This window comes from Mesoplodon bidens, assembly GCF_964165515.1.
Source record: "Mesoplodon bidens genome assembly, chromosome: 3".
NCBI lineage: Eukaryota > Metazoa > Chordata > Mammalia > Artiodactyla > Ziphiidae > Mesoplodon > Mesoplodon bidens.
The window spans coordinates 129917453-129942039 of NC_138178.1; the positions used below are offsets into that span (position 1 = coordinate 129917453).

Below are 24587 nucleotides of genomic sequence, written 5' to 3' on the forward strand. Positions count from 1 at the left end.
TCAAACCCAATGAGCACAACTCCAAGACTCACGACATTTGGGGGAAACGGATGCCCTTCAGGCTGTCTCTATAGCTTATGACCCACAAGAAGCAAAGCTCTTTTTAAAACATCTTGGAGAAGGAGAGACTGACTTCCTCACCCAGATGTGTCTCAAAGGAACCAGAGAAGGAAGTGCCACTTCCTCAGCCACTCACCATCCATCACAAGGTGGGATTCCCTGGAGAAGTTCCCAGCACTGCCCCAGATCCACATAACAAACTCAGAGGATCGATTCTCAGGGGACCACCCAACGAGGCCCATCTCTTTGTTTGGAATGCGACACACAGCACAGTCAGCTTCTGGGAAAGGGGCACCTCACGTCACCTACACGTGGGCATCCCAATCATTCCTTACTATTTCAAGCTACTTCTTGATCCAACCATGGATTTATTTCTATTTCTGGTTGGCAGGGTTTTAAATATTTTTAAATTTTGGGCACAGAGTGTTCTCTCTCCCTTCAAAGCTAACCCCATTATGCAGATGAGACTGGTCAGGAATGGCAACCGAAGCCAAACCAGCACCAAGAGAGAAGCTTGGCCATGGGAAAGAGTCTGCACAAAGGAACATGTTCTTCTTTTAGTAATTAACTTTTCATTCTCTTGGCTCCCTTCTGGATTACTGTTCTTAACACATGCCTGTCTTAATAAATTTCATAGAATTCTGAACCATTCCCTTAAGATGCCTCCCAACCATCTGATTTCTTCAAACCACAGCTGGAGTTAGAACCAAGACTTTTTAAGGACTAGGCATGAGTGAAACAGAATTTCTCTGTATTCCTTATTTTTTTTTTTTTTGGACCTGCAAAATATTTTCCTAAAAATAGGGACAGAGAGGAACTAGGAGTGTCACTGACGAAGCAAGGGTATATATACATCTAGATCAAGCATTAACACTTTTTACTTATATGAATCTTAGAACCACTAATGTCCTGGCCATCACAATTCATATTATTGAAAGGATCAAAACTGGTAGTAATTCTCCAGTTCTTACTCTCATACATTAAAAGCCAAGACTAGTACTTATGGAACCCTTTTCAATAGTAAAAATGGATCTTCAGGGGCTTCCCTGGTGGCGCAGTGGTTGAGAGTCCGCCTGCCGATGCAGGGGACACGGGTTTGTGCCCCAGTCTGGGAAGATCCCACATGCCGCAGAGCAGCTGGGCCTGTGAGCCATGGCCGCTGAGCCTGCGTGTCCAGAGCCTGTGTTCCGCAACGGGAGAGGCTACAACAGTGAGAGGCCCAGGTACCGCAAAAAAAAAAAAAAAAAAGGATCTTTGAATAGCAAGCTCATGGATATGTACAGGAATTATTTTGGCTAAAACAATATCAAACCAATTCTATGTTCTTCATAATAAAGTTGTTCTGTATTAAAAGAAAAAGGTCTTCCCATCTTTGAACAACTCAGCGAGGCGTAGAAACCTGCCTTGGCAACCTGCAGTTGGCATGAACTGTGAGCGCTTGGGAACCACGCCTCACACAGGTGGGGAGTGCTCAGACGGTAACAGACAGGTTCATGTGCTGCATCTCAGATCACGCAGGCTAACAAAACAGGTTCCTGCATCTCTTCTAAAGGTGACAGGAGCAAGAGCGATTCCCCATCGACATGCGAGCCTGGCTAGAGAGGGCTGGGGTTACTTGCTTAGAGCAAACTAGCTGCATCCACCTACCCGTGTCATACTTATTTTTCCCACTGATGCTAAAACAGCCTTCAGACTGTTTCCTGCACTCCAGAAGTCAGAGTTAAGTGATACAAAGTTACATGGGAAGGCCGTTTTCCTTTTGGACAAGAGGCTGGTCTGGCAAGGTCATCAAGCTCTAAGATCTCCCTAAGCTGCAGTAACAGATATGGGCAGTGACCTCAGCCTGACCTCCACACTCAGTCTCAACTTCTAGTCTTGTACTTGTCTAAGAGGCTGGAGTCCAACATGCATGTCACGCACGGGTCTCTGTGTCCCTGTAAGATGAACGTGCACATAGGTGTGTGCCCACCATTCAAGTGTTCCTAGGAGGAAGGAGGCTACACGCAAGGATGATGATCAGCCCTGAGTCTGCGTGGCCTGGGCAGGGGTTACAATCTACCCCCCAGTAAGCACCATTCTGCTGCTCTGCCCCAGGCCTGTGCTGGGACCGGGTGTCTGTCCTGACTGGCTTACCTTGTGGTCCGCAGCGAGGCGGGACGGAGCCGGGTGGGGTCCGGGTGCCAGGGACTTCCTGACCATCGGGGTCCACGCACCAGCAGAAGCCAGTGCTGCCGTGACACTGCAGTGGCAGGAAGTGGCCCTGCTCATCGCACTGCGGGATGTGGAGCTGGGCGACAGGATGAGTGCGCTGGGCCTGGGCATCACGCTGCTGGTGCTCACAGGGTCTCAGTCCAGAGGTGGGGTCTTCCAGGACCAGGGCAGAGGAGATACAAAGGAGGAGTAAAAGGCATTGCAACCCATCCACTTTTACCAGCCAGCCTCAAAGTCTCCTGAGGGTTTCTTTTTTTCTATAACTGGAAGACAGGATAACATGGGAAAAATAGCAAGGCGCCGGAATTTTGGAGTCCTGGGTTCTTATTTTAGCTCTGCCACTATCTCCCTAATTTCTCCCTAATTCCCACAGTTTACCCTGTAAGTCCTGGCTGATTATACAGTGAAACAGGCCTCTCCCCTCAGCACTCAGGGTCCTATTGCTATTTGGGTAAAATGAAGAGCAACCCATGACTTCTGTCCAAACATCCTAAGAGACTCCAGAGAAAACAATTAAAAGTGTGTCCATCCCCTGAGGTCCAGAGCTGAAGTCTGAGAAACTCCAGGTCAAGGGCAGTTGCTAGACTGCACCATGTTGGCCACGTTCTACTAGAACAGTCACCATGGGGGCTAACTCCCCGCTCGCTACAGCATGTGCCTCCTGGTCGGTCAGCTTGATCTCAAGGCTTCATCTAAATTGCACTTATCAAGGCAAAGCAGATCACCAAGAGAGTTAACCAGAACTGCTACTAGGTAGGACCATGGATGGGTCATACATCAGGCCTCCCAGGATGCTAATAACCAGTGAACTATCAATAAACTAGGCAGCCAGAAATAATGCAGGAAAAAATCCAGAGCCTGGAAAATCCACCAACTCAGGCCTCAGACCCGGATAAGTCAAGGGTGGGCTGAGGTGCTGTAGAAAAACAGCATTGAAGGATCCGGGAGTTTTCTGTGCCTGATCTGGCCCCCCAGACCTTACCAGGTGTGCACTGAAATCCATCCCCATGATATCCAGGTTGGCAACGGCAGGAGAAGGAGCCAGGAGTATTGGAGCAGGTGGCTGAGGGGTGACATCTGTTTTCTGAGCATTCATCAACATCTGCAGTGGTCAGGGAGGGAGAGGGGGAGAGGGAGGGAGGGAGGGAGGGAAGGAAGGAAGGAGCATGACTTCACTGCACACAATCTATGCCACCACGTGGCTTTAGTGCACGTGGATCAACCATGAGGGCTCCACTTCAGAAGACCTTGGGCATGAGCAGAAACACGTCGGCACCTTAAAGGCAAGCTCAACAGTCCAAAGTCGAGCGACACGTTCAGTGTAGAAATCAAACACATATATACTTCACAGAGAAATATATCCTGGCACCTTTCATCTACAGTGAATTCCAGGAAGTTTTTACCTTTGAACTAGCCTTTAGTCCATAAACCATTCATTCCCTTCCGTTGTATTCCATATAATAAATATATGTAACAATAGTTTTTTTTTTTTCCCTTTCCTTATTGGCACCATCTCCCTGTAGCACTGATTTACAGATGCAAAGAACCCATTGAGGCTCCAAATACTTCTTCAACTAAGTTAGAAGCACATTCAGTCTTACATAGTCAGAGTCCTACTACCTAGAATGCCCAATTAATCAGAAATTTTCTTTATTTTCCACCTTTAGAAGAAATAGAGAAGTATAAGAAAAATATTATCAGAGATTTTGAAACAACACATAGAAAAGAAAATCTAAATTTGTCTGGCTTATCAGTACAAACAATTCAGGTCCCAACATTCTCCATATGGTACCATGAGGATTAATTATCACATTTCTCAAAATTGCAACGTCCTGGAACTTCGAACAAAGGCTGACTTACATTCCTTTTATTTACTGAAATCAGCACAGGCTGACGATAGCAAGACACCACCCCTGCTCCACCCTGCTGCCAAAAAATAAATAAATAAAAGTCTGAAAATATAACTGTTGAAACCAATGGCCAGTGGTTGAGATAAGCCATCTTCAGGGACAGGAAGTCTTCCTGAGTAAAAGAAGGATAAAGGGTGTAGATCTGATCAAGGCTCAACTGAAAATAAAACAGAGTAGTCACATCTGAGGTAACATCCAAGAAATGTTTTTAAAATGTGTGAACAGGGAAAAATGTGGGACGGGGTGATCGGTGTAAAACCTAGAGAAGAGGAGGCCCAGAAGGAGAGAACTGCATCAATTCCGTACAGCTCGTGCAGAGACACATCGCACCCTGGAAGCCAGAGACTTACAGCCCTGAATGTAATGTCAATCAGATGTGGCTCCTTGCCCAGCCTCCGGGACCCAGGTGAAATCTCTTCTAGGGTGATCAGTGGCACCCTTGCTGTGACCATGCTTTCACTGAGCCACCTTCCCATGACTAAGGGCCTTTCCCAGGTACCAGTAAGTGGATGTGCTGGATACACAACACAGGCCTTCTGTTCAGGGGCGATGAGTCTCTGACATCGTAATTAGCAATGTAATTACTTACACTGCTTATCCTCAGGCTCAGGGAGTTTACTGCACGTAAATCAGTTTACTCTGAAGTCCAAAACCCTTGAATGCCCGACACAACCAAGTTTAATGCCACCCAGAGAGGCTCTGCCTAGATGAGCAGTGGGCCTGTCTAGTCACCTTCCTTTCACTGACAAAGGCTGGAAAGTGGTTATAAACTCATTTGCAAGGTTAGAATCAAACAAGGTTTGCTGGCTAGCTCCTCAGTTAACCAAAAATAAACCAAATAAAAATAATTACAACAACAAAAAGCTTATCTCCAATCCAATCATCATGGCTTCTATATTGTCATATTTAATTATCTTTGAGGTTGGCCCACTGTCTCTTCAGAAGGACAACTCAAATGCCCAGCTGGATGAAGCTGGTGCCCATCCAGATCCTTGGGACTGGAAGATGCTATAAAACCAAAGCTGTAAAAATTAACGTCCAGCCAAATGCAGGAAATTAAAGCTATTCATAATGCATATGCTAAAAGTACTTCTCATGGTAACAGGAACCCCAGGCAATGGCAGGAAGCAGGAATTCCTGAGATACAGGGCCTATTTCTAGAAACCACGGATCAGTTGCTTGTGATTATTTTTGAACTAAGAGAAAGAGGACTCCCCAGAGGTACCGAGTCATGATCTTTTTTTTTTTTTTTTTCCTGCGGTACATGGGCCTCCCACTGTTGTGGCCTCTCCCGTTGCGGAGCACAGGCTCCGGATGCGCAGGCTCAGCGGCCATGGCTCACGGGCCCAGCCGCTCCGCGGCATGTGGGATCTTCCCAGACCGGGGCACGAACCCGTGTCCCCTGCATCGGCAGGCGGACTCTCAACCACTGCGCCGCCAGGGAAGCCCCCCGAGTCATGTTCTTAAAGCCTATGGCCTAGGAATTCTGACCAGACCCGAAAGAGCAGCCATCCTCCCACAGATACCAAAGTCATGGGGAGACAATAACTGATGAACGACCAACAGGGAGAAAGTCTCTGAAGAGACTGAAAGCATCACAAGTGAGCAACACCTGTCCCCCAAAGCTGGAGAAGTTTAAGACCCCCTGAAGCACAGTGTCCAACACCTCTTTGGAGAACCTTGCACCGTGACAGGACACTGGAGCCTCGCCAGCTACTCCAGGGCCTGGGTACAGAGCAGGCTACACCCCTCCTTAGGCGGGGGAAACCAGAGGTTTTGTGTAAAGGAGAAGTCTTCCCAATTTCACAGGCGGTCAGGTGTCAAGAGAAAGTGCAGAGAGATTTTCAACCCCTTGGCAAGGGAGGAGCTTCCTGTTACACCACTGGGGACGGGGGCTGCTTAACCATCACTGTTGGGCTCTTCAAGGACTGGTTGAGCACTGAGGTCAAGGCAGCGAGGTCCAAGGCAGAGTGGAGCCCCTTACCCGTCAGATGACGCAAGGTGGCTGATTCTCAGGGTAATTCTCCATTCTGTCCTCTGCCAAGCTGCTAAGAAAACCTGTCTGGAAACTGTATTAAAAATTCTCTCTTTTGAGTTCATGCTTTGGTGCTTCAACATTCTTCTCCCTGCCTTACTTCTGAGCCCACACCCAAAACCAGCTGAAATCCCTTCAAAACAAACCCAACCCCTGGACTCGAGCGTCCCCCTCTCTACCTCCCCTGCTTTGCTTTTGAACCACCCAGTGAAATTTCCTGGCGTCAACTCAAATCGACCCGCCTCCAGACCCCAACAAAGGCTTCGGCCCATGAGTTCTTGCTCCCCACCTACTCGGCAAGAACCCTGCTGCTGGCTGTGCCCTTTGGATCGTGCGTGGCATGCAGTGACCCGCTCTCTGGGACCTGTGAGTATAATCAGCTTCTTCTCTGCTTCTGCTGTGGCCACGCCAACTTTACTATACCTTACCCAGCATCTACATGCTTCCAATAGAAACCACGAGAGAAGACAGTATAAGTACCTCTCCTCACAGCCCTTCTCTGGGTAATGGGCCATCTGTAACCCAGTACCTCAACTCACACGTGAGGAAAGGTCCCAGCTCAAAACATTCTGCTTTTCCACCCGGCAGCATCATCAAGATCTGCAGGGACAAACATGCCTGAGAAATATCCAGTTCACACCAATGCAGGGCTGAAATCAATCCCCACTGAGGGGAGCTGGAAAGATTTCATTCTAGTTTCACAAAAGTAATTCCTCTTCGTGACTCAGACTAGGTCAAGAACCCAAAGCCAAGTGCAGCCTCCCCGGGGAACCTGGTTTTTAACAAACTGGCTGGAGAAAAACCCACACACCCTTTTAATGCTAGTTTGATGGAGTGAAAACAAATGTGTGTTTCAAGTGTGCACACCTTCCACAAAATAGAGCCTTCATCTCTATTTTTCTCTTTTTTCTCTATCGCTATGGTCACTGGGACACATGCACACTGGGACATGCCTTTAAAAATGCACACACACACACACACATTTATATACTTATCCTGCAAGCCTCCTTCATGATTAGCCCAGCCTGATTTAGGCACAGCACAGGTATTTAGGAAAATGACTATTCATTCTCTACTACCCCACAGTCTGGAAGCTTGGACGGCAACCGTAGGGTAACTATGGCAGGCAGCCTCTCAGGTGGTCCCCAAAGATCCCTTCCTCCTGATAGTCAGTGTCTTATGTAATCCCCTTCCTTTGAGTAACTTGCTTCCAACCAAGACACTAAAGCAGTATTGAGGGGATGTCATTTTTGTGATCACTGCCAACCTGCTGGCAGACCCCCTGCTGAAGGCTTTGATGAAGGAAGCTACTTTGTAGGAGAGGTCCGCGTGGCAAGAAGCTGAAGGTCACCTCCAGGCAACAGCCAGCGGGGACCCGTGGCTCTCAGTCTGATAGTCCTTGGGGAACTGAATCCTGCCAATAACCATGTGAGGCTCTTTCCCCACCTGGGCCTTCAGATGAGGCCCCAGGTCTGACAGAGACCCCCTGACTAGACCATATAGAGAATAATAATGTGTATTGTTTTAAGCTGCTATGTTTCGGGGGAATTGGTTATGCTGCAGTAGATCACTAATACACTGGGGAAGCAATGGATGGGATTGGCCTATTTTTAAGTTTGTGGGTTCCAGATAGAATCTCAAAAATAGAGAACCAGAGATGAAACAGGGACAACTGAAAATGGCAGAAATCAGCAAGAAGACAACAATAACAAAGAATGACAACCCTATAAAAACTCCCAGCATGGAAAAGTAGCTAATTTCAGGATCCTAATATGACCCCAAAATGTAACCCAAGTCCTACAGGACAAGCAGAAGTTAAAAGAAGGGAAAGAGAATGATTCTAGAAGGGGTTAGGACAAGAAGCAGCTCACCTACATTAACATTCTGATTTTAACACTCATCACATCTAATCTGCAATAATTTCAACTTCTTTGTTTTAAACCAAAGCCCTAAGGAATGAAATACTTTCAAAACACCATCTCTGCTGACCTGAGCAGCCAGATGTTTAAATATGAAATTCTACTGACAAGATTTTTTCCTTTGTGCATTCTCGTTTCTGAGAGCCAGTAGTGTGTGAAATCGAACTGAATGATGAGTCCCACGAGGTAGAAAGAGCAGTATTTCCACTGCGGGGCTTAGCAGAAACATGAGAAGTTTATGTGCGTCACCTGACACCCCTCCCTCCAGACCTAGAGGATACCTCTGTCTGTACAGAGTATCTGTTACACATGGAGCTCTCTGGCCGGTCAACTGGGACAAGCATCTGTGACGTACAAATCTGCCTCATCCTAACTTGAAAAGCATATGAGCTCTGTCTAAACCTGGGGGTGGGACTTCCCTGGTGGCTTAGTGGTTAAGAATCCGCCTGCCAATGCAAGGGACACAGGCTCGATCCCTGGTCTGGGAAGATCCCACATGCCATGAAGCAACTAAGCCCGTGTGCCACAACTACTGAGCCTGCACTCTAGAGCCCGTGAGCCACAACTACTGAGCTTGTGTGCCACAACTACTGAAGCCTGTGTGCCTAGAGCCCGTGCTCCGCAACGAGAGAAGCCACCACAATGAGAAGCCCGTGCACCGCAACGAAGAGTAGCCCCCGCTCGCCACAACTACAGAAAGCCCACGTGCAGCAACGAAGACCCAACGCAACCAAAAATAAAAAAATAAATAAAATTGATTCTTTAAAAAATAATAATAAAAAATAAATAAACAAACAAACAAACAGGGGGTGTTTTTAGGGAGAAAAAAAAAACCTCAGGGTTGAACTGAGCCACAGCTTTGGGTCATTTCAATATAAACTATGTTTTCAGAAGTAAACCATACAGCTGAGCTTCTGTACAGCAGAAGTGGAAACATTAAAGAGCCAGGTTCAGGGCTTCCCTGGTGGTGCAGTGGTTGAGAGTCCGCCTGCCGATGCAGGGGACACAGGTTCGTGCCCCAGTCCGGGAGGATCCCACATGCTGTGGAGCGGCTGGGCCCGTGAGCCATGGCCGCTGAGCCTGTGCGTCCAGAGCCTGTGCTCCGCAACGGGAGAGGCCACAACAGTGAGAGGCCCATGTCCCGCAAAAAAAAAAAAAAAAAAAAAAAGAGCCAGGTTCAGACAATCCCTAAAAACCCCACATCTGGAAAGCAGTAGAGGGGCTGTGCTGCCCTGACATGTCTGTTCTGTCAATAACATATGACTTCAGGCTGCTGGTCCACTCAGCCTGTCCTGCTGAAACCAAAGGGAAAAGGAAGGAGGAGGAGAATCAAACATCTAGCAAGGAGGTCAGGGCCAAGCTATTCGATCAGTTAAGAAGCTCCCAGGAGTTACAAGGCTGTTCTTAGCAAATCAGCTCAGTGGGCCCAGGTGTACGGGGGCAGAGGCAAGAAGCAATTTGATGAGACAGGGAAAGCCTGCATTTTAGGTTTATATTCCTAAAACCAACCCTTTTCCCACCATCCTCTCATTCCCAGTGTCTCATTTAACCATTATTTGTGTGCATTACTGCCAGATGTTTTGAAGATCTTTAGTGATTATGTAGATTTACTGAATGATCTCTATATTAAGGTACTACTAATCCCAGTTTCATGAACATTTATAATCAGTATTATGCCTAGTTTTTCAGTAACAACCTCATACATTTCTAAGTTAAATTTCAACAGTTAGTCCTGCTTTCTGGTTTAGTGATTTTATGAAGTTCAGTATGAAGTCTTAAAGATAGTTAGATTTCTGGGAGAAAAGCTTTGAGTACTTAGGTATGCATTAATATCCTTTTATATCTGTGGATTTATTTCTTCTCTCTCTCTCTCCCTCTCCCCTTCCAGAGAGAGAGAAGAAGGAATAAATTACACAGAACTGTATGTATGTTTAGAGATTGCTTAAATTACCACTTCACGCAGGGGAATAGCAACTAAAAATTAGGCAGGACTGGAAGTGCTGAATTAAGCCATTAGCCAGAGAGACTGAAGGATGGAGACTTCCTCCCAGGAGGATATATGCCTTTCCCCACATCTCTCCTGGCTACACTAGCTCCAGGGAACAGAAGGTTACAAGCTGGCAGGGTCTCCCCACTGCTCCAGGCACGGCTCTTCCAAGGACAACCATACATGCTCAACAATCTGGTCCCAGGGCAATCACCCTCGGCCTCTCTTTCTGACTCAAAGGACACCTTTTCTTTCTCTTTCGGCAGTTCCACAGCGGTGTGAGTCAAAGGAAGGGAGAGGCTTCTGAGAGGCCCTGGGGATGTGCATCCAAAGCAATGTTCAGGGTCGCTGAGGCCGCCCACAGTTACTCACCGGTGCACTGGTGCCCGTCGCCGGCATAACCAGGCAGGCAGGCGCAGCTGAACGAGCTGCCTCCGTGGTGAATGCACTGGGCCTGGCTGGCGGGAGCACAGTTGTGACGGCCATTCTCACAGGGGTTGGGAGGTGGGGCGATCACTGGAAAGAGAAGAAGGCAAGGATGTCCAAGAGCCCAGGCCGGCGAATGGGTGAACCCTGCACACCAACAGCATCAGGACATCTGGGGGCTTATAAGGAATGCAGGTTCTCAGGCCCCAGAGCAGAGCCAGTGAATCAGAATAGGAATTTTAACAAGATCCCTAGATGGTTTGTATGCATATTAAAATTTGAGAAGTGCTGATCATGGTTTGTGGCTATAACACTAGGCATGAAGATCAGTCATCAAAAACTGTCCTTGATTAAAGTTTATAACTCCCCAGAGCACTGCTGCTTTGCATGCCTGCATACGTACGTACATACACACTCTCTCTCTCTCTCTCTCTCACACACACACACACACACACAGAGTCTCTGTGATCGCTACTTTTTCATCTCACTGGATTAAAAAGTGGGTTGTCTCTAATATCATCTTGCTCTAACAGTGGGATGAATTTGCAATTCTAGTTCTTTTGGATCCACTCTTTGGTCAAGTATTTTTCTGGAATTCTAGAAAGGCTATATTTATTACAGACGGAGCTCTTTGACCAGTCAAGTGGGACAGGCCTCTTTGAATTACAAATCCATTTCATTCTAATTTGAGAAACATTTGACCTCTATCTAGACCTGTTAGTATTAGAGAAGTTCATAGTCTTGTTACACGATTGGGCCAAACACCAAGATACACAGCAGTCCCGACAGAGGTGAGCATCCTTCCATAACTTACACCAAAAATATCTATTTAGAGACAAACAACAACACAACAACACAAAAACACCCAAACAAAAACAAAACCCCAACAAACAGGGCGGAACTGAGCCATAGCTTTGGGTTATTTCCATGTAAATTGTCTGTTTTCTAGAAAACCATCCAACAAAACTTCTGTATAACGGAAGTGGAAACAGTAATGAGTCCAAGAGCAAGGTTCAGCATGATTTTGGCCAAAAAGAGGCACAGTTTTGGCACTCACAGACGCAGGTGTGCCGGTCGTCTGCAAACTCATAACCACTCCGGCACTCACACCTGTAGCTTCCCAGCAAGTTGACACACACAGAGTTGGGGCCACAGCGATGGAAGCCAGTTGCACATTCATTTACATCTAAGAAGGAATAAGAACAGAAAAGGCTGCTTAAACCAAAGTCCCCACAAGTGGAAGGTCTGCAAGCTCAATGTTCTCTCACCCCTACGAGGTTTCAATGGGACTAATGGTTGGTAGACTCAACAGGGGTTGAAATGTATGCTGTCTAAGCACTAGATGTGGTTGCATGTTGCAGATCGTCATAAAAATAAACATTTATTTCAAGTCATTCAAGTATGAGCCCCAGGGGGATATGTTTTGAACAAATATTCTGCAAATTCTTTAAACATTTAAACAATTCTGAACATTTAGAAGAGAAACACACAAAGTAACGATTTTTCTTTTAAAATGTAAAGAAATTTCCACTACTGCTTTTGAGATACAGTAAGTGAAAGAAATAGGTGAATGTCTGAAATCTGAAGGTAACCAGAAAATGTACTCTTTAATGAATGTAAAAAATACTTGATTCCGTCTTAAAATGACAACATTTGAGAATGTAAAATATCCAGGAGTTACAATAGCCATTTTCAGAGTCCAAGCCAAAAATACCCACCTCCAAACTACCCTCTTAAACCTAACCAGAATATGCTTAGTTTTTAAATAGCTGTATTTAGATGAACAGCTGCTAAACTCGTTGATCCATGGAGATGACAAAGCAGACACTTGTCTTCTATGGACATAATGTTGGAGGACTCCATGAGGGAACACAGAGCGTACGGCTCTTACCCACGCAACTCCGTCCATCTCCCTGGTACCCAGATGCACACTCGCAGGTGTAGTCTACACCTGTCGTCGGATGGCAACGAGCCGTGGTGGCACATGTGTGACTCCCGTCATAGCAAGGATTCACTGGGGTGGGATCTGAGTCCCCTGCATGGGTAGAGAGAAAATAAAAAACAAAAGCACAATCTGGCTGTCATAAAGAGAATGGCACAGAAGGAAGAATATCGGCAAGTCCTTGGAACTGGCTGTGGACCTGTCTGTCTGGGGCCCGCCTGGCGACCTTACTAAATTATTAATATCCAAAGCGAGGGCGGATCATCTGCATTGCAGTTTTCGATTCCAGAATGGCTTCCCCTTGCCTACTCTACAGACAACTAACCTTTTCTTGTTTACAGCAGGTTTGTGTCAGGGAATAAAAATATCCAACACATGGCATCCTTTTATTTAAAAGTGCTTTCATTCTATCTTCTCAGGATAATTCTGTGAGGCAGGCTGTCATTCCTTTTATTGGTAATTTTCACCGATAAGGAAAATAAGCGAGACACATTAGAAAAATTGCCCAAGCTCACAAAGCCAGGAAGTGGTACATCAAGGACTTATACCCCAAATTTCTGCCTCCTAATTGAGCAGTCTCTCACTAAGTGCACTATTCCATGGGTCAAAATTCAATTAATGAGAAAATCTTGCTTTTTAAAAAAAAAAGATTTATAAGACCAAATAAATAGGAATGGCTTTCACAGTATTTACTCCTTAGGATTAACCTTGCCATGACTCCATCCATCCACTGGGTAGTGATGACTGTTAACATCTGAAATCTTCCCTAAAGACCTTTACTTCTAGATCGAATGTAACAGAAATGTGTATTAAGCACTTATGTGCCTAGCACTGTTCTAAACCCATACATATACCATTCCATTAAATACTCATGTCTATAACGTGAGGAAGGTATCGTCATCATCTTCATTTTACCGCAGCACAGAGAGGTCAAGTAACCTGCCCAAGGTCACACAGCCAGAAGAGGTGGATGCATCAAAAAGCTGGGCAGTCTGGCTGCAGAGCCCACCCATGCTTTCCATCATTTTGCTACAACTACCACCAAAGGAACTTCATGAAATCATCTAATCGAGGCCAAGAGCACAGAGATGGTGGCGCTGGAGACAGCCCCAGTTGCCCAGACTGGATGAATCCATTAACTTTGGGCACTTCCATTTACTTCTCCGATCCCTCAGGTGTAAAGTGAGAATAAAAATAATGCTTATATCTGCTAGAACTGCTGAAGAAAATAAAGAAAACCCAATTCAGTGTATGTGAAAGGAAACTCTGCCACAGGCCAGCGCACACAGCCCCCAGTGACTGCGTTCCTTCTTCCTCATCAGCTGGGCAGAGTTCATTCTCGCTTGAAGTTTTAGCTTCGTCTCAGTCCTGAGAATTAATTCTGACCTTAGATTCAAAAGATTGCACGAGCCCCACCCAAACCTCCTGGGCTCTACCTCAAGCCATCCCTGCTCCTAATGGGGCTCCATCTAAGTCATGATAAATAGACTTCTGTCCCCGGGTTTCTGTCTCGACAGCCAGCTTGGCGCACAAGCCTACCTTGCCCTCCACAGCTGTCTCACTGCCCTAGAAACCAGCAGCTTGGCATCCCTAGACTTTGGCAGTACCACCTCCTCCTGGACTCCCTTTGCTTTCACTCTAGCTCACACACCTCTCCCCACCCCCTGACCTCATGTGGGTGGGCCTCACCCACATAATTCCCAGTCTAGATTCAAGTGCTTGCTGCTGTTGCCTGCCTCACAGATGGACTTCCCTCCAGTCCTTAGGATGCCTGGCCACTTCCCCAGTGCTAGCCCACCGCCCACGTTACGACTCTTCCAGTTTCCTCTATGGGTCTGCTGTGAATGGGGATGCCTTGGCCGAGTCCCTGATGGGACGCCTTCACTCTCTGGTAAACTCCCATCATCACTTTATAAGAAACACCATGTGTGGTCTCGCAGCGGAATATTCTCCTATCATGGATTCCCACATTATGGCCTGAAAATAAGGAGGGCCATGGGTTTACCCTCAGTTCACCTCAGTGACATTGGCTGGAGTAACGGAATCTCTGCAAGAAAACAGGACCAACAGTGGCTCTAGCATGTTTAAACTTGAGGCGCTGAAGTACGCCAGCAGAGGCCTCGCTCCCCAAATCACGCGAACATCCATGGACGTCCCTCATCCCTCCCCTCTGGTTCTCTTGCCAAACGGGCCCGGGAGCACAGCACTGGGGTTGTAGTTACGGGGTTGACTTGGGTTGACTTGATCGTATTGCCCAACATACTGAGTCAGTCCCCTGTGTGTTGCAGTTGAGAAAGACAGGGTTGCATCCTCACTGAAGGCCCCACGTGAGACAAGAACCTGATTGCCCCCCATTATTCTCTCTCCATTTTAGGAGAGGGTTTTGTACCAATTCCCGACGTACCCAGTCAAAGGAAGAAGTGAGCTTTGAAATGTTTTCGTTTACAAACACTAGTGGCTTAGCCCTCATGTTCAGTACTTTTCAGTATCAAAATGTCTCCGTGGCACACTCCAGCAGAGATTAGTGAGTATACGTAATGTCAGGAGTTTACCACCCGGTGAGGCATTAAAAGAAAAAACATGCAGCACAGAAGTTGATTGGCAAACTTGGACAGGACACACTAGCGTACCTGAAATTGAGGAGAAAGTGTGCATAACTAAACATCACGCTGACTTAAAACAGACTTCACTGACAGCACGGCCACATCATTTGCTGAGCCCAGCGCAAAACGAAAATGCGGGACTCTTTGTTCAAAAATTATTAAGTTTCAAGGTGGTGACAGCAGAGCTTTAAGCCAAGTGTCAACCCTCTCTGAGCCTGAGGCCCTGTGCTCAGAATTCGGTCTCCAAACACACTATATTAAAAACCCATTTCTAAAACTGTTTGGTTATCCGTTCTCTATGGCTAGTTAGCTTTTCTCCTATTATAGTAAATAAAGAAGAGCTGTATCCTTCTTAAGACATTTTCTATTTCACCCTTACCCTCTTGAACAGCTTGACTCTCTGACAGAGGATCTGGAACTAATTTACCCATTTAATCAAGAGGGGAAGAGTGGTTTTCCTTAAAGGAACAGTCCGTTCAGCTTCAACGCAAAGGAGCCCAAAGCCTCCTCAGCTGGAGAGCTGAGCGGGAGAGCAAAGGCAGGAAGCATTCCTGGATCCTGCCCTGTGAACCCACCAATACCAGCCAAGCCGCATGGGAAGCTCAAACCCTCGGGGAGGGCAGGGGGCTGACTGGAGGGTTGTGGAGGTTCTGGACACTGCTTCTAGAACCCGGGACGCTGAACCCGGAGCTCCCACGTCAGGTGGGGCAGCTGTGCTGTTTCGCGCACATGCCAGCCAGATAACCGCTCCCTCCAGGAAAAGGCAAAGGCTCTTGAGACGATACTGCCATGCACTGCGAGGGGAAAGAAAATAAAGGTTGTGTTTTGTTTTCCTTTTAATAAATTTTCTTGGGCTTCCCTGGTGGTGCAGTGGTTGAGAGTCCGCCTGCCGATGCAGGGGATGCGGGTTCGTGCCCCGGTCCGGGAAGATCCCACATGCCGCGGAGCGGCTGGGCCCGTGAGCCATGGCCGCTGAGCCTGCGCATCTGGAGCCTGTGCTCCACAACGGGAGAGGCCCACGTACCGAAAAACTAAATAGATAAATAAATAAATTTTCTTCTTTCTTCCCCATTTTTCTCCTATTCGGGTAGAATGAACAGTATTGCTATTTTCTGTAGGGGTGGATGAGCAGGGTTGAAACCCAAAGGGTAAATCCCCACGTTCCTTCTTTTAAAGTTTGGTCTATATTACGAGGCAGCCCCGGGGTCTGTGGAGTCGACGTGGAGCTGCAGTGCCGTGAGGGGGAAACAGTGGGCTCTGGAGCTGGCGTTGGGTTCAAGTCCCAGCTCAACACTTCTAGCTGTGACCAGGCAGATTACTTCATGTCTACACCGCAGTCTCTGTAAAATGAGTAACAATTCCCTTACTGGGTAGGGCTGTGGTGGGGATTAAATGAGTTAATTCATGCAAGGTACTTAGAACAGTGCTTGGCGTCAGGAAGACTGTCCTTTGCTACTACACTAGCACTACTACTACTGCTTATTATTATTTGACCTGGGTAGAAGGGAAAAATCATGCAATTCTAAAGGCAAATTAGCAACTTGGTACCTGCCAGTTTGCTGGCTTTCTGACCCTTTACTACTTCTCCCTTCGGGTATGTCTCTAGGAAAGATACACCCAGAGATCTGTCTTTTCCTTACTTGATTCCAGAGTCTGAATGAGACCTTGAGGGCTGGGAGGCTCTCCTGATAAACTACTCTTCTTACAGATGAGACGCCTACACTCAGCGAAGGGCTGAACTGGACATTCAAAGGTGAAGGTCCTTTTCCCCTGGTGTTTCTGTTGAAATCTCTCCTTGAGATCTTTTCCTTCCTTCTGAGGTACGTGTTCCTGTAAAGTCAGCTGACATTTTTATACTATTAATTCACTACCATATAATTCCTTCTTCAGACACTCAATGGCTGCGCCCCCCAACCCAGTTTCTTAAAACCAAACCAACCAACCACACCAACAAGCTCAGGATTCCCGTTTCAAATCACCTCTACATCCTAGGGAGGAGCCCTGTCCTCTTACCTTAATCTCCTGTTACCATACTGCTGAAGTGACCGCTGCACATCGAGCCCAAGGAGGCTTAGGGGGCCCTCAGCTCCAGTGGTGAAGCACAGACTCTCCAGTTACAGACTCACCTCTCTGAGGTATGGATTCTGGGCTCAGCAGTATCAATACAGAACTGAACAAGGGAAACATTCTTTCTCCTCATGTGCCTCTTCTAGGGGAAGACTGCCTACTGGTTTTCAGAATTAAAATGCTCCCTTGATCTGACAAGGTCATTTCACATCTGTAGAGTTCCCTGACTTCCCAGGCTCATCCTCTGGCTTGCCTAGAACATTTTTTAAAAATTAACATACTTGGGCTTCCCTGGTGGCGCAGTGGTTGAGAATCTGCCTGCTAATACAGGGGATACGGGTTCGAGCCCTGGTCTGGGAGGATCCCACATGCCACGGAGCAACTAGGCCCGTGAGCCACAACTACTGAGCCTGCGCGTCTGAAGCTTGTGCTCCACAACAAGAGAGGCCGCGATAGTGAGAGGCCCGCGCACCGCGATGAAGAGTGGCCCCCGCTTGCCACAATTAGAGAAAGCCCTTACACAGAAATGAAGACCCAACACAGCAAAAATAAAAATAAATTAATTAAAAAAAAAAAATTAACATACTTAATTTTTTTAAAACAGGTCTACGTTTACCAAAAAATTGAGCAGAAAGTACAGTTTCCATAGCTACCTCCTACCAATTTGCACAGTTTCCCCTGTTATTAATATCGTGTATTAGTGTGGTACATTTGTTATAACTGATAAACCAATATTGATATATTGTTATTAACTAAAATCCATAGTTTACATTGGCATACACTCCTTGTGTGGTCCAGTTCTACAGGTTTTGACGAATGTATAATGCTGTGTATCCACCATTATAGTATCATACAGAATAGCTTCACTGCCCTAAAAATCCCCTGTGCTCCACCTATTCATCCCTCTCTCCCTCCCCCCGAGCCCCTGGCAACCACTGATCTACTTACTGTCTCTACAGTTTTACCTTTTCTAGAAAGTCTAGAATCACACAGTACAGAGCCTTTTCAGACTGGCTTCTTTCACTTAATAATATGCACTTAAAGTTTCTCATGTCCTGTAGTTCCTTGATAGATCTAGAACATTTGTATCCAGATTTTTTTTTTTTTTTTTTTTTGCGGTACATGGGCCTCTCACTGTGTGGCCTCTCCCGTTGCGGAGCACAGGCTCCGGACGCGCAGGCTCAGCGGCCATGGCTCACGGGCCTAGCTGCCCCGCGGCATGTGGGATCTTCCCGGACCAGGGCACGAACCCGTGTCCCCTGCATCGGCAGGTGGACTCTCAACCACTGCGCCACCAGGGAAGCCCATATCCAGATTTTTAATCAAGCTTCACAGGTGAGGCTAATGATGATTGAAGTATAAGAACCACTGCTTTAGAGTTTTGGTTTTTTCCCCACAACTGTTTTTTCAAGTTGAGATATAGTTCACATACCATGTAATTCACCCATCTAAAGTACACATTCCATGCAAATGGAAATGAAAAAAAATGAAAAAACATCAAGTGCGCAATTAGCTTTTAATATATTCATAGAGTTGTGTAACCATCAACCACAATTAATTTTAGAATATTTTAATTTTAATCCCCCCCCCAAAAGCAACCTTGTACCTTTTAGCAATCAACTCCCTATCCCACTATTATGCCTCCAACCTAGGCAACCACTAATCTACTTTCTGCCTCCGTAGATTTGCCTATCTGGATATTTTGCATAAATAGAATCATGTAATATGTTATCCTTCATGACTCATTACCTTCACTTAGCATAATGCTTTCAAAGCTCATCCATATTGTACCATGTAACAGTGCTTCATTCCTTCTTATGTTTTATGTTTATGTCTCCATGGTGTATCCTCTCCACCTAGGTTTTCAAGATGCAGCATCACCCATTATAGAAGAACTACTACACTTTCATGATCATATGTTAATAATCATATTTTTAATCAGCTCCTTGGTCCTCTATATTATTTTACTCATATTAGCAACTAAACTAACACATACAAGTACAATAGATGCACAAGAAGTAGAAACTGTCTGGACAATCTTACCAGCCATTATCCTAATTCTAATTGCCCTGCCATCATTACAAATGCTTTACATGCTGGACTAAATAACCCTTCCCTTACCGTAAAGACTATAGGACACCAATGATACTGAAGCTATGATATACAGACTATGAAGAATTAAATTTTGACTCCTATATAATTCCAACATCACACCTAAAAACAGGAGAATTACGACTAGTAGAAGTAGACAATGGAGTAGTTTTACCTACAGAAATAACAATCTGAATACTAACCTCCTCAGAAGACATTTTACACTCATGAGCTGTGCCTTTACTAGGCATAAAAACAGAGGCCATTCCAGGATGCCTAAACCAAACAACTCTCATATCACCACGACCATGTCTATATTACAGACAATGCTCAGAAATTCGTGGATCAAATCACAGCTTTATACCCATTGTCCTTGAACTAGTACCACTAAAATACTTTGAAAAATGATCCTCATCAATATTATAAATTCCTTAAGAAGCTAAATAGCATTCACCTTTTTAAGTTAAAGACTGGGAGTTAAAACTCCTTTTCATGATATGCCACAATTTAACACATCAACATGATTTATTACTATTCTATTAATAATTCTAGTCCTATTTATTATATTCCAACTAAAAATTTCAAAATATACTTATTATTCAAATCCAGAGTTGATGTCTACCAAAATACAAAAACCATCTACCTCTTGAGAAACAAAATGAACGAAAATCTATTTGCCTCTTTCATTGCCCCAACAATAATAGGACTTCCTATTGTTATCTTAATCATTATATTCCCAGGTATTTTATTCCCAACACCTAATCAACTAATTAACTATTGTATAATTTCTATTCAACAATGATTAGTTCAACTCACATTGAAACAAATAATAGTTATTCACAGTCACAAAGGATAGACCTGAGCGCTAATACTTAACATCACTTATTTATTCGATCAACAAATCTATTAGGACTATTACCACATTCATTTATACCTACTACACAACTCTCAATAATATTAATAGCAATTTATAATATTAGGAATATTATAATAATAATATTAGGAACAGCAGTTTCTCTATGGGCAGGAACTGTAGTTACAGGCTTTCATCACAAAACAAAAGCATGCTTAGCTCACTTTCTACCACAAGGAACACTGGTTCCTCTTATTCCTATGCTAGCAGTCATCAAAACTATTAGCTTATTCATTCAACCAACAGCTTTAGCCATACTATTAACAGCTAACATCACAGCAGGACCCCTATTGATTCATTTAGTTGGAAGAGTGACTCTAGCATTGCTGAGTATTAGCACCACCACAGCTCTCATTACATTTCCTATCCTTGTCTTACTTACTATCCTCAAATTCACCATTGTAATCACTCTAGTTTATGCATCTACCTTACTAGCAAATCTTTACCTACATGACAATACATAACGTCCCACCAAACTCATGCACATCACATAGTAAATCCCAGTCCCTGACCCCTTACAGGAGCTCTCTCAGCCCTTCTAATAACAGCAGACCTAATTATATGATTTCACTTCAACATTATTATTAGCACTAGGCCTACTAACTAATACCTTATCAATAGATCAGTGATGACATGACATCATCTGAGAAAGCACTTTTCAAGGCCATCATACACCAAGTGTTCAAAAAGGACTTTGATATGGAATAATCCTATTTATTATTTCAGAAGTCCTCTTTTTTTTTTTTTTACCAGTTTCTTTTTGAGCCTTCTACCACTCAAGCCTTGCCCCTACACCTGAACTAGGGGGATGCTGACCACCAATAGGCATCCGTCCTCTAAATCCATTAGAAATACTACTTCTTAATACCTCCGTATTATTAGCCTCTGTGGTATCCACTATCTGACCTCACCACAGCTTCATAGAAGGAAACTGAAAAAACATACTCCAAGGTCTTTTTTTTTTTTTTGTGGTACACAGGCCTCTCACTGTTGTGGCCTCTCCCATTGCGGAGCACAGGCTCCGGACGCACAGGCTCAGCGGCCATGGCTCACGGGCCCAGCCGCTCCGCGGCGTGTGGGATCTTCCCGGACCAGGGCACGAACCCGTGTCCCCTGCATCGGCAGGCGGACTCTCAACCACTGCGCCACCAGGGAAGCCCACTCCAAGGTCTTTTTCATCAAAGTCACCCCAGGCGTTTATTTTACATTTCTACAGGCCTCAGAATATTATGAAACATCCTTTACAATTTCAGATTGGGTATACAGGTCAACTTTCTTCATAGCTACAGGATTCCACAGACTGCGTGTAACTATTAGCTCTTCCCTATCGTCTGCTTCTTACATCAATTAAAATATCACTTCACGGGGCTTCCCTGGTGGCGCAGTGGTTGAGAGTCCGCCTGCCGATGCAGGGGACACGGGTTCGTGCCCTGGTCCGGGAAGATCCCACATGCCGCAGAGCGGCTGGGCCCGTGAGCCATGGTCACTGAGCCTGCGCGTCTGGAACCTGTGCTCCGCAACGGGAGAGACCACAACAGTGAGAGGCCCGCGTACCGCAAAAAAAAAGAAAAAAAAAATCACTTCACATCTAACCACCATTTCGGCTTCAAAGCCACTGCCTGATACTGACATTCTGTAAATGGAGTATGACTATTCCTTTACGTACCCATTTATTGATGAGGATCTTATTATTTTAGTATTAAATAGTACAATTGACTTACAATCAATTGGCTTCAGTAGAATCTGAAAAAGAATAACTCTAATATTGACATTAATTACAAACATAGCACTAGCCTCACTACTTGTATTTATCACATTCTGACTTCCCCAATTAAATATTTACACAGAAGAAACAAATCCTTATGAGTGAGGATTTGACCTTATAGGATCAGCACATCTAACTTTTTCCATAAAATTCTTCCTGGTAGCCATTATATTCCTCCTTTTTGATTTAGAAATTGCTCTTTTACCCCCTACCCTGAGCATCTCAGACAAATAATCTAAAAACAATACTCATTATAGCTTTATTCCTAATTTTATTACTAGCAATAAGTCTAGCCTAATGAATGAACCCAAAAAGGACTAGAATGAACTGAATATGGTAATTAAACTAAATGATTTCAACTCATTAGATTATGATTAGGTTCATAATTACCAAGTGCTTTTAGTGTATATAATTATTATAACATTTACAGTATCTCTTATAGAATTATTAATATGTTGATCTCACCTAGTATCTTCAGTATCATGACTTGAAGGCATAATATTATCACTATTCATTATAGCAACGCTAATAGTCCTAAATACACATTTTGCCCTAGCCAGCATAATACCAATTGTTCTGCTTGTATTCTCAGCTTGAGAAACCACACTCGGACTATCTCTACTAGTAATAGTATCAAACACATATGGCACTGATTATGTACAAAATCTTAATCTCCTCCAATGTTAAAAGTTATTAGTCCTACAATTATACCAATACTACTAACATAATTATCAAAGAACAACATAATCTGAATTAATACCACAGTCCATGGCTTATTAGTCTCATAGCCTTTTTCTTCTTAATCAATTTAATGACAATAGCCTCAACTTTTCACTAATTCTTTTCCCCAGCTCATTAGCACCATTATTAATGTTAACAACATGACTCTTACCATAATTAATAGCCAGCCAATTTCACCTACTCAAAGAATCATTAACTCGAAAAAAATTATATATTACCATGCTAATTACATTACAAATATTCCTAATTATAAAATTCACTGCCACAGAATTAATCTTACTTTATATTTTATTTGAAGCAATACGAGTTCCAACACTTATTATCATTACCCGATGGGGTAAGCAAACAGAATGTCTTAACACAGGACTTTATTTCTTATTTTATACACTAGTAGGATCACTTCCACTCTTAGTAGCACTAATACATATTCAAAATGTCACAGGCTCACTAAATTTTCTAATACTTCGATATCGAACACAAGCAATAGCCAACTCCTGATCCAACATTTTCATATGACTAGCATGTATGATAGTCTTTATAGTAAAAATACTCCTCAACGGCCTTCACCTTTGATTACCTGAAGCACATGTAGAAGCCCCCATTGCAGGATCCATAGTCCTTGCAGCCATACTACTAAAACTCACAGGCTATGGTATATTGCGAATTACAACAATACTAAACCCACTAATATATTTCATAACATACCCTTTTCTCATACTCTCCTTATGAGGAATAATCATAACTAGTTAAATTTGTTTACGCCAAACAGATCTAAGATCACCTATCGCGTATTCTTCCGTCAGTCACGTAGCACTTGTTATTGCAGTCATTCTTATCCAAACACCTTGAAGTTATATTGGAGCCACTGCTCTAATAATTGCCCACTGCCTCACATCATCCATATTATTCTGCCTAGCAAATTCAAATTACAAACGAATTTACAGCAGAACAATAATTGTAGCCGGAGGTCTACAAACATTCCTCCCATTAATACCAACATGATGACTACTAGCAAGCCTAACAAACCTAGCTCTATCCCCTAACTATCAATCTAATTGGAGGACTCTTTGTAGTAGTAACATCCTTTTCATGATCAAATATCACCATTATCCTCATAGGAATTAACATAGTAATTACCACCTTATACTCACTATACATTTTTTTTGGGGTGGGGTACGCAGGCCTCTCACTGTTGTGGCCTCTCCCATCGCGGAGCACAGGCTCCGGATGTGCAGGCTCAGCGGCCATGGCTCACGGGCCCAGCCGCTCCGTGGCATGTGGGATCCTCCCGGACCGGGGCACAAACCCACGTCCCCTGCACCGGCAGGCAGACTCCCAACCACTGCGCCACCAGGGAAGCCCTCACTATACATATTAATCGTAACACAATGAGGCAAATATACCCACCATCATTCACATGAGAAAATGTCCTCATAACCCCTTCACATTTTACATCTCTTACTCCTATCATTAAACCCCAAAATCATTTTAGGGCCCTTGTACTGTAAATATAGCTTCAAAAAAACACTAGATTGTGAACCTAGTAACAGAAGACTAAATATTTTTATTTACTGAAAAAGTATGCAAGAATTGCTAATTCATGCTTCCATATCTAACATTATGACTTTTTCAAACTTTTAAAGGATAGCTATCCATTGGTCTTAGGAACCAAAAAATTGGTGCAACTCCAAATAAAAGTAATAAACTTATTTACCTCTTTCACACTAGTTACACTATTTATACTAACGATACCAATTATAATAACAAACACCAATATCTACAAAAGTAACACATATCCATCCTTTGTAAAAAAACCCACTATCTCATATGCTTTTATCACCAGCTTAATTCCAACAATAATATTCATTCATACAGGTCAAGAGATAATTATCTTAAACTGACCTTGAATTACTATCC

The 24587-nt window shown here is 44.4% G+C and overlaps 1 protein-coding gene across 2 annotated transcripts in view; it reads right to left on the minus strand.

The window, feature by feature from the left end:
- The window catches only part of NID2 (nidogen 2), a 78541-nt gene that overhangs the window by 9205 nt on the left and 44749 nt on the right, over positions 1–24587 (minus strand). The window contains exons 9-13 of one of the 2 annotated variants that reach the window (XM_081229076.1): positions 12440–12583; positions 11606–11734; positions 10495–10638; positions 3254–3373; positions 2194–2424 (exon numbers count right to left, since the gene is read on the minus strand). In XM_081229076.1, the coding sequence (XP_081085202.1) occupies positions 2194–2424; positions 3254–3373; positions 10495–10638; positions 11606–11734; positions 12440–12583 (768 nt within the window). The remainder of the gene's footprint in view (positions 1–2193; positions 2425–3253; positions 3374–10494; positions 10639–11605; positions 11735–12439; positions 12584–24587) is intronic. The other variant, XM_081229077.1, reaches the window with a different exon arrangement.